This window comes from Phodopus roborovskii, unplaced genomic scaffold (assembly GCF_943737965.1).
Source record: "Phodopus roborovskii unplaced genomic scaffold, PHOROB, whole genome shotgun sequence".
NCBI lineage: Eukaryota > Metazoa > Chordata > Mammalia > Rodentia > Cricetidae > Phodopus > Phodopus roborovskii.
Genome location: NW_026125264.1, coordinates 1,697,223 through 1,708,103, shown reverse-complemented (window position 1 = coordinate 1,708,103; position 10,881 = coordinate 1,697,223). Strand labels below are relative to the sequence as shown.

Genomic DNA, 10,881 nt, shown 5'->3' with positions numbered 1-10,881 from the left:
ACCTGAAATGTCAAGATTTCATTTTTATGACAGAATAAAATTCCATTGTGTACCTGGCTTCCCTTTCTTTATCCATTCCTGTGAGTGGGCATCTTTGCTGATTCATTTTCTCACCTATCTTGAACAACAGCATGTCTGTTTTAAAGAAATGCTAAATGTGAGAGTGACAGGTATTCACTGTGGGTTCTTGTTTCCTCTTCTTCCTCCTATGGCCATCCAGGTGTCAGGACCAAAGATGTTCCAACTTGGGAGCCTCGTTGTCTTGTGTGGCCTGCTCATTGGGACCTCAGAATCACTTTTGGGTAATATTGGCAGTGCCCTGAATAATGTGAACGTTCTGAATTCTGCCACTGGAGGTGAGTCAATATAGGTTCCACCTGTCTGCTGGTCCTAAGAGTAACCCTAATAAATAGCAGAGGCTGCTGAGAGGGGGCAGCGCTGTCCTTTATGGGTGGCTTATTGAGAAATGAACAGCCTTTCAATTCCTACCTCACTTACTTATCATTTTAGAAACAAACAATGCCATGACATTGTATCCTAATAGTAGCTATCTTACTTCCTCTAGAAGTTTGTAGGAGCCTGTCCCCAACCCTGCTTTCTTTTAAGCACTGACATGGGCAGCGTTATCTGATTTGCTATCATCAGAGATGAGCAGATGTAACTTGTCTCATTTTGCATTTCTCTAATCCTAACCATCCTCTCATTTTTTGTATATTTACTACTGTTTACATAATTTAAATTGTTGTGGCAAAATTATTAACATATATTTCCATATATGCTAATAGATAGTTTGCCCTTTTTAAAATTCATTTTTAATTTATTTTATGTATCAACCACAGTCTCCCCTTCCTCCTCTGCTCCCATTCCCTCCCCCCACATCCCTTATACCCTTCTATCTATAACCTCCTCCTCAGATGGGATCTGTCCAGAGTCTGTGAGCTCCCATGAGCTCAGGTCAACTGTATCTGTAGGTTTCCATGTCATGATCTTGATCCCCCCCCTTGCTTATATAATCCCTCCATCCTCTCTTCAACTGGACGCCAGGAGCTCAGCCCAGTGCTTAGCTGTGGACCTCTGCATGTGCTTCAATCAGGTACTGGATGAAGTCTCTATGATTTCAATTAGGATAGTCACTAATCTGATTACAGGAGAAGACCAGTTCAGGCACCTTCCCCTTATTGCTAGGAGTCTTAGCTGGGGTCATCCTTGTGGATTCCTGGGAGTTTCCCTGGCACCAGGTTCCTACCTAACCCCATAATAGCCCCCAATCAATATAACTCTATCAAGACTCTCCTCTGTTCTCTCCCCAACTGGATCATCTTGGTCCCTAATGTTCCCATCCCTCATTCCCTCCCTTCTACTCCCCCTGCCCCTAGTTTACTCAGAACATTTCATCTATTTCCTCTTCCTAGAGAGATCCATGCATCTCTCTTAGGGTCCTTCTCATTATCTAGCTTCTCAGGGACCAAGAATGGTAGTCTGGGTGTTCTTGGCTTTACATCTAATATCCACTAGTGAGTGAGTGCATACTGTGTTTGTCTTTCTGGGTCTGGGTTGCCTCACTCGGGATTTTTCTCTAGTTCCATCCTTTTGCTTGCAAATTTTATGATGTCATTTTTTTTTTTCAGCAGAGTAATACTCCATTGTGTAGATATAACACATATTCTTTATCCGTTCTTCAGTTAGGGACATCTGGGTTGTTTTCAGGTTCTGGCTATTATGAATACTACTGCTATGAACATAGTTGAGCAAGTGTCCTTGTGGTATGATTGAGCATCCTTTGGCTATATGACTAAGAGTGGTTATGCTTGGTCTCTAAGTAGTTTGGTTCCTAATTTTCTGAGAGACTGCTATACTGATTTTCAAAGCGGCTGTACAAGTTTGCACTCCTATCAGAGTGGAGGAGTATTCCCCTTACTTCACATCCTCTCCAACGTAGGCTGTCATTAGTATTTTTGATCTTGGCCATTATTGGTCTGTGATGATTAGCTGGAAATGAAGGGCAACAACCCACCTTGTTTGGATGTTTAAACCACCCAACTTTCTGTTAATTGTACCTCTGTTTTCTGCTGTATACTTGGGCCAACTGACAAAAAGGTATTATAGGAACAGGAAAGCTCTGCACAAGCTGCCTTCAATCCTTGTCAATGTTTAGGCAACTCTCAAAGATGAGGAAAGGATCCTTCCTCTCATTTTCCAGGTGGGGATCCACAACAGTGAGAAAACTGTGTCAGGTTCAAAGTTGCTTAGGTGGTTGTGTGGTGAGACAGAGTTATGCAAGCAATGCCAACTGAAGAGGTCTTGTCTGCATCATTATAACAGTTAGATCCTGTACACACAGAGCCAAGTTGCAATATTGTGAGTATATCCATTTGATTAAAACTGTTTTTAAATTTTTTTCATTTGTATGCATGTGTCTTTGTTTATATATCTGTGTGTATGCCCCCAGAAGCCAGAAAAGGGTGTCAGATCCCCATGAGGAACACATGGTTTTCAGTCATCAAACATGGGTGTTGAGAACTGAACTCAAGTCTTCTGTAAGAGCATCAAGCATTCTTAACTGCTGAGCCATCTCTCCAGTATCACAACTGCATTGAGAATACAGATAGTATATGGTCATACATGAGTGCTTTTTAAAAAAATAATTTTTATTTAAGTTAATAATGATCTTATTTTACATACCAATCTCAGTTCCCTCCCCCTCCCGCCCTTCCATTTCCCCCACCAACCCTCCATCCTATCCCCCTCCACTTATCAGAGAGGGTGAGGCCTCCCGTGGGGGATCCCCATGGGAGATCATCATTTGGGGCAGGACCAAAGCCCTCGCCCCTGTGTCTAGGCAGAGAGAGTATCCCTCCATAGGGAATGAGCTCCCAAAGCCCATTTGTGCACTAGGGATAAATACTAGTTCCATTGCTAGAGGCCCTATAGACTTCCCAGACCCCCAACTGACACCCACATTCAGGGGACCTGCTTTGGTCTTATTCTGGTTCCACAGCTGTCAGACTGGGGTCTGTGAACTTCCACTTGCTCAGGTCAGCTGTCTCTGTGGATTTCCCCAGGTTGGTCTTGACCCTTTTGCTCATCACTCTTCCCTCTCTACAACTGGATTCCAGTTCAGCTCAGTGCTTAGCTTTGAATCTCTGTTTCTGCTTCCATTAGCTACTGGATGCAGGCTCTGTGATGCTATTTAAGGTAGTCATCAATCTCATTATAAGGAATGGGCATTTAAGGTAGCCCCTCCACTATTGCTTAGATTCCCTTTTTCCTGTCAATTTTTGTTAACTTATTTTTTACATTCCAATTCCAGTTACCCCCCCCCTCCTCTTGCTCTCCCCAACTTCCTCCTCCTCCCATCTACTCCATGGAGAGGGTCAGGTCTCCCCTAGGAAGTCTACTAAGTTTGTCCCATCTTCTCCTTAAGGCAGGACCGAGGTGTCTCACTACCCCCGCACCCTTGTATGTAGGCTGGGTAAGGTGTCTTTCCATGTAGAATGGGCTCCACTAAGTCAGTCTGTGCATGTTAGATCTTGGACCCACTGCCAGTGGCGTCATATAGTAGTACTTAGATTCTTAGTTGGGGTCATCCTTGTGGATCCCTGTATATTTCCCTAGTGCCAGATTTCTTGTTAAGCCCATAATGACCTCCTCTATTAAGGTATCTCTTTCCTTGCTCTCCTTCTTGTTCTTCCCCCAACTCGACCTTCCTGATTCCTCATGTTCTCCTCCCCCCTCCCGTTCTCCACTCCTCTTTCTCCTACTCCACCCTCCCCCATGCTCTAAATTTACTTAGGAGATCTTGTCCCTTTTCCCTTCTTGGGGTCCATGTATGTCTCTCTTTGGGTTCTCCTTGTTTCTTAGCTTCCCTGGGGTTGTGGATTATAGAGTGGTTATCCTTTGCTGTATGTCTACTATTCACTTATAAGTGAGTACATACCATGTTTTTTTTTTCTTTCTGTGTCTGGGTTATCTCACTCAGGATGGTTTCATCTAGTTCCATCCATTTGCCTGTGAATTTCAAGATTTCATTGCCCCCCCCTTACTGAGTAGTACTCCATTGTGTAAATGTACCACATTTTCTTTATCCATTCTTCAATAAAGGGGCACATAGGTTGCTTCCACGTTCTGGCTATTACAAACAATGCTGCCATGAACATTGTTGAACAGACGTCCTTGTCCTATGAATGTGTGTCCTTTGTGTATATGCCTAAGAGTGGAATTGCTGGATCTTGTGGTAGACTGATTCTCATTTTCCTGAGGAACTGCCATACTGATTTCCAAAGTTGCTGTACAAGTTCACATTCCCACCAGCAATGGAGGAGTGTTCCCCTTTCTCCACATGGAGCAATAGCTCAGCCATTAAAGGCTAGGCTCACAACAAAAATGAATGCTTTTCTTAAACAAAACAATTCAAGTACACATACACACACACACACACACACACACACACACACACACACACACACATACACACACGTACACTACAAACAGCCTCAAAGGAACAAACCTTTCAGTATTACTTAAAGATACTCAATACACAACAGAAAAGCAGTCTACAGAAACAAAGGCTTCTCTTCATAGCTGTATGATTTCAGCAGCTAAAGCTGGATGAGGAACTAAAACATCACTGTACAAATGGGACAAATCATTTGTGATATCATGATTCTAATATAAACTGCTTTACACCCAAAGAAATGGAACAATAAAAAATGTGGAGGAGTTAGCAGGAAAATTGTGTTACAATAAATATTTTAAGGCAGCATTTTAAGCCATGTATACTTTTGAAAATAAGGGATTATTGTTGTTGTTTCATGTTGTTTGTCCCTGAGTAAGTAATTGCTTTGTTTCATAGTAGAGATATTTTATATACAAAAGTCCCTAACACTTCACACATACCTTCTGGCATGTGGCATTTATTCTATTAATTCCCCAGTTGTTCTCTGAGATCTTCTGTTAAGACACTCTACTCTCTTCTTCCAATGTCAATTTATTTTCTCTAGTACTGATTCCAAGCTATCATTTTGAGAACCCCCCCCCATTTGCTGCTTTCACTGACTAGAGCAATATTTTCCCTCTATAAATTTTCCTTGGTTCTAGGTTATTCCATTTATTAGTTTATTCTCTCAATTGCTTAACTAAGTTTCTCAAACTCACATGAGAATCCCATGAAGAGGAACAGATCCTCAAGTTATCCCTAAAAGCAAGTATACACAATCAACTCTTCAATTGCTTGGCCAGTTGGTCAATTCTTTAGTTGGTAAACGCAAGGTCATCCTGGAAACAGTGTATGGACCCAGCTGTGTGGACACCTTTCCTGACCTTAGCAGTCTCAGGTTCCTCAGCAATCCCACTCTCACCGAGTTGTTGCAGAGACTGAATGAAACAGTGCAGGGAATCTGACTTCTCTGAGACCAAAAGGGCGGGAGCTCAATTTCTAGTGATGCAAGCACTGTTTGATGACTGTTTTTGACAGATGCCCTTCCGAAACCAAATCTGGATGTGAGTTCGCTTCAGGAAACTAAGGATTGGCCATTAGCCAAGAACAACATCTTAGGAATTTTGAACACACTGGACGTTGGCAAATTAAACCTCTTATCATCTCAGAAAGGTTTAGGGTGAGTTGATACATCTTTGCTCCCAGAAAAGGAACTACCCAGTGTCAAAGACAAATTGAATTAGGCTTGTCTTCCCCCACAGAGCTAAGGAGCTCTGAGTCAAGGCTCATTAGAGCTTGAGTAAGTCTGACACAGGGCTACAGGGGCTGTTTGGACAGTTCATGTATCTGCTTTTCCACATTCTGTAATTTCTGGCTGAAGGTGACTTGTATTCACTTGTATCCTGGTACCTAAAGCCATTCTCTAAGAATGACAATGTTTTTAATACATAGCTGGGAGTAAAATTCCAAGTTCCTTTAAGGGACTAGAAGCTGGAACCCACACCCTTTAGTTCTAAGCACTGGTGTCACCAAGTTTTTAGTTTTGTCTCTGTTGCCTATTGTTTCCTCTGCTTAGTCTATTACATTTGAGACTGTAGAGGTTCACCTTGCAGAAGAGGACATAGTGAGAACAAGAGGGTGATGAACAGAGGTGCATAATGCTACAAGGATGAATAACAAGAGGGCACTTACGGATTTTGGGCAGGTTGCAAATCAACAAACTCAGCATCCTGGACTTGCAAGTTGGCTTGTCTTCTGATGGCAAAGGCATTGATCTGAAGCTGCCCCTGGTTGTGGATGCCTCTGTGACTCTGTGAGTATGTGTCACTTGGTTTAGGGAGTGGAGTGCAATTTGGCTGATTTGAGTAAGCATTTAGTTCCCAGCTAGTCTTTGACCTTTGTAAAATTAATCTGTAAAAAATGGGACCCTCTGAGGCCTAAAATCCAGTGAAAACATGCCATGTTAAGCCCCTTTAAAATGAATGTCATATACAATACGCCTGTGTGTGTTGCAGTTATGTGCACTTGGGTGTACAAACTTTTATGTGTGCACTCACTTGCGTTTGTGGAATTCAGAGGTCAATATCATGAATCTGTCTCAATGTAGTGATTATACCAGATTAATTTTTGCAATGGAGTCTCTAATAGTAATTGAAACTTGTAGATGTGGGCTAGGCTTCCTGGATAAGTAAAACACAATTTTAAAGCTTTTCGATTTAAAAGGAGAGACACGGAAAAATGACCAAGTCAAGAGCTTTTGCAAATGAATCTCTAGAGATTGGGGGTATCCTTCATGGAAAGCATTTGTCCAGTATGTGAGTCTCTGGCCTAAATCATCAATACTGGGGGAGACGGTGTTTGTATTTGATAAACTTGTGAAGCCACAAGCTGTGATATCCTGTGGTGGTTACTTAACATCTCTTTGAGCAGAATTTCATGCTCAAAATACAAGAGAGAGATTTATCTCCTAGCACCATTATAATGATTAAATGGATTATACCAGGAACAATACTTTAAATTAATGCCCACAGGTAATTTATGTTACACAATTAATTTTTATTATTAGTCTCATGCCAAGTAAAAATCTTGCATGTGATAGAATCTTGCTCATAGAAGTCCAATTTAAACATGTAAAGTTTGTAGAGTATATGCAACATCATTATCCAGACAATGTAGACATTGCCCATAGACTGAACTGTGTCTACACACATAGATGAGAACCAGTGCAACCTACAAAGCCTTCTAGATCTGTGCCTGGTGTGACTCTTTTTTCTTCAGGCCTCTTATTGGCTCCACGGCTGATGTTGCTATTTCCTTGGATCTCATAACTTCCCTGGCTATTCAAACCGATGCCACGACTGGCCTTCCCACCCTGACCATAGGGAAATGCTCGAGTGATTCAGACAAAATCTCCATTTCTTTATTGGGAAGGTAAGGCTCACCCATCCCTGCAGAGTTGGGCTCTCAGAGAGGCTTCAGGACCCCTGACTTTAATCCTGTTCTTAAGCCTGGAAGCAGCATCATAGAGTACACAGACTAGCCTCAAACATCAACTCTGTCACAGCTATCAGTTCTGTCTCTCTGCAGCTTCATCTGTTGAGGCCTCGGTTTGCACATCTGTGCATTAAAACAATAGAATGCTGTACTCATCAGCTTCTAGGATGAAGACATGAGAAAATACACATGTTCAGCTGAAAGCCTAGAACATGCTAAGTGCCAAGAGCCATGAGATCTACACTGACTCTATGGACTGTTCATTTGCTGAGGCAGGAGGATGGCCTCTCCAGACAAAACCATGCATTTGCTTATGGTACCTTTCAACTGGGTCAATGTGCCTCATGCCTTAGAAAATATTAACATGGCAACCTCAGGAGATAACAGCTGGATGAGAGATGAAGAGGAGAGGACACAACCTCAGTGACACTTGTTTATGAGGGAGATTATTGCCCAGTGCCCCAGGGCTCAGCTTTTGCTGTGTAAGTAGAGGTTGAGTAAATGATGCTAGGTCAGGGCTGTGATGAGCACCCAGACCTTGAGGAAGCAGCTACTTAGGCTTAAGATGCTCAGATGCAACCAAAAATGAGATCACAGAGCAGAGTTGTGTGCCACTTGACCTTCTGAGGACTCTCAACCATGCTGAGTTCTTGACCAAGCTTTGCAAGTCCCTTCTTTTCCAGACGAAACACCCTTATCAACAGGATGATGGATGGTATTTCTGGCCTCCTTACAAACACAGTGACAAGCCTGCTGCAAAACCAAGTAAGTCCCGAGCTCTTGTCACCCAGAGCCAGGCCTGGTGGGGGCAGGAGAGTTATCTGTGTGGCTGTGTGCTCAGGACACTGTTTCCTGTGAGGTGCAGATTTCTCTTTGGGACGTCTGTGGCCATCACCTCCTCCTCTTCAGTAGCTGGGCTGCAGAGAGAGGAGGCAGGAATCACAGATGCTGCCTTGAGCTGTTTACCACATCCATGCTCCACTTGTGCCCTTAAGCTGACGTTTCCTTGTAAGCAACACACTTTGATTAGGATGATGTGTTTAACGACATGTGAATGAGAAGCTGCATTCTGTGAATTAGGCTCCCCAAATTTGAAGGAACTTGCATTTCCAGGGTTCAAGAGTTCAAGGTTCAGGCATCTTGGGTGTTAAGGTTGTGGATGCTAGATGTTCAGATCTTGAACTTCTGACATGCTGAGGTGGTGGGTTCTTGGCAGCCCAGGACAGCCGTGATTCAGGCCACTACAATTCCACAGCTCCAGATTGCTAAAATTAACTTACTCTGGACCTGGGAATGAGGCCCTCTGATGAGGGCGGGCGGGCAGTGTGTTGCCAGCAAAGTCTCATCTGTCTTCCTTCTCCCTCCCCTTCTCATTTTTTCACCTCCCTGGCTCTCAGGTATGTCCACTGCTCCAGGGGCTCCTCAGCAGCCTGAACATAAATATTGCTCAAGACCTCCTCTGTAAGTCACAGCTTGGGGACTGGAGTACCTTCCATGGGCCAGGGCAGCAGATGTGGGAGTTCCCCCACCAGGGACTTTGCATCCTGACCAAGTTGAGCCTTTAACTTCTCTAATCCTCATTGGGGTGCCTCTCTTGAGGGTTTAGCTCCTCATGATTGACAGGGTTGCTGGAGCAACAGGAATCAGGAACCTACAGGCCTTGGAGGTGACCAATCTCTGGTTATGTTCCTTCACACAGTCCTTCTGTGTCTTGCAAGCATTACCTCATTGGACCCCCAAGAGAGTCTTTGCAGTGAGGTGCTGTCATTACCCAATTTCATGTGGAAAGTGACATACTTGAGGTCACAGTAGTGATCGAGTGATGAGAAGGAGGGGGGTAATGAGTTGGGTGGGCCTTGGTTCAATTTCCCAGGGCAAATACTGAGGTTTTACTCATGACTTTGTTCTTTCAGCTAGCCTACTGACAGGGCAGTTAGCAGTCCCCCTCTGAAGAGCAAGGGGCAGAAGAAGGAATGCCACGACCCCTGCTGGTATGGATAGTGTCCTAGTTGCTTTTCTATGGCTGTGACAAAACAACACGACCAAGGGAAATTATAAAAGAAAGCATTTATTTTGGGATTCACAACTCAAGGGGGCTAGAACCCATGACCATCATGGCGAGGAGCATGACAGCAGGTAGGCAGGCCTTGCACTGGAGCAGTCACTGAGAGCTCCTGTTCTGAGACACAATCACCAGGGAGAGTGAGCTAACTAGGAAAGGCATGGCCTTTTGAGATCTTGATGCTCATCCCTAGTACCACACCTGCTCCAACTAGGCCAAACCTCCTAAACTTCCTAAATGGTTTCTCTAACTGGGGACCACGTATTCAAGCACAGGAGCCTGCAGTTCTCTTTCAAGCCCCACCGGTGGACTCTGCACTGTGTCAATGCAGCTGGGACCAGGCTTGTCCTTCTGTCACAAGACCAGAGAAACTGAGGCCCGATCCTGACTCCAGGCTGAACTCTGATTTTGAGTACACCCTGATCCCTGAGTCTGCATCGTGAACCCAGACTGAGCCAGGGTCTTTGTTACCAAATGAATTTACTGGGTAGTTTTGACTGAGTCCTTAATTTGAGCAGACATTTGTCCTTGGCCTGCATCTGGACCCTGGTTTTGTTGGCGTGGCTTCTACTCAATCCTTTCCCATTTGCCATTGCTCCAGAGGAAGGGATCAAGGCCAGGTGGGAGAAGAAAACCACAAATCTACAGCTTTCTCTCTCCTATCAATGGCCTAATCCATGCTAACACTTCAGTATTGAGTGGTTCTACTTAGGCCAGGCTCCTGCGGATCTACTTAATGTCTGATGAAAACCAGCTTCCACTACTGCCGTGACTGCCAATGTTCTAATGCCCTGTGTTCTCATTCTAGGTTAGCCCCAGTGGCTTCATCTGACTCCCTGTGGCATTTCTCTGTAGAAATTGCAACCATCATCCACACAAGGTCTGCCTGAGCCCACCTGAAGGAACCTCTCAGACTCTTCTTCCCTGGGTGGTCTCCACACCTGTTATCACCCCAGCATTAAAATCCTAACTGTACTCTGGTGTGTGGCTTGCTTTAATCTTTGCAATAGAATTTGTTGTCAGAGTGTGGGGTATGTTTGGGGTGAGTTTACAGCTTAGTGGATGAAGCAAATCCAGAGATGCAAAGTCCATTAGGACATACCTTAAAGCTCTTTCTTTTATGAAAAGAGTTGTGGAAGCATGGAGAGAGTAGTCACAAAGCCACTCTGTGACTATGGTAGGACCCTGACCACCAACCACACATGCACCTGCTATGTGTGCTGGCCAGGCAATAGAACTGGGCCACCCTGGGTCACAACCTTACCCTAGCTTTGCCATGACTCCTTAATGGTCCCGAGGACTGGGGTAGAATGAAGGCCACCATGTTTATTGAGACCCAGGAGCTCAGACAGGCTCAGATGGTTGTGGCCTTTCCTCCCTGTCTCTTCCT

The 10,881-nt window shown here is 44.2% G+C and overlaps 1 protein-coding gene across 1 annotated transcript; it reads left to right on the top strand.

Annotated features, from left to right (window-relative positions):
- The first annotated feature begins 235 nt into the window (after positions 1 to 235).
- Bpifa2 (BPI fold containing family A member 2) lies at positions 236 to 9,380 on the top strand. Its single transcript, XM_051194157.1, has 7 exons — positions 236 to 356; positions 5,474 to 5,615; positions 6,141 to 6,248; positions 7,214 to 7,366; positions 8,113 to 8,194; positions 8,827 to 8,890; positions 9,343 to 9,380. The coding sequence occupies exons 1-7, from the start codon at positions 236 to 238 to the stop codon at positions 9,378 to 9,380; spliced, it is 708 nt and encodes a 235-aa protein (XP_051050114.1).
- Positions 9,381 to 10,881: the final 1,501 nt, after the last annotated feature.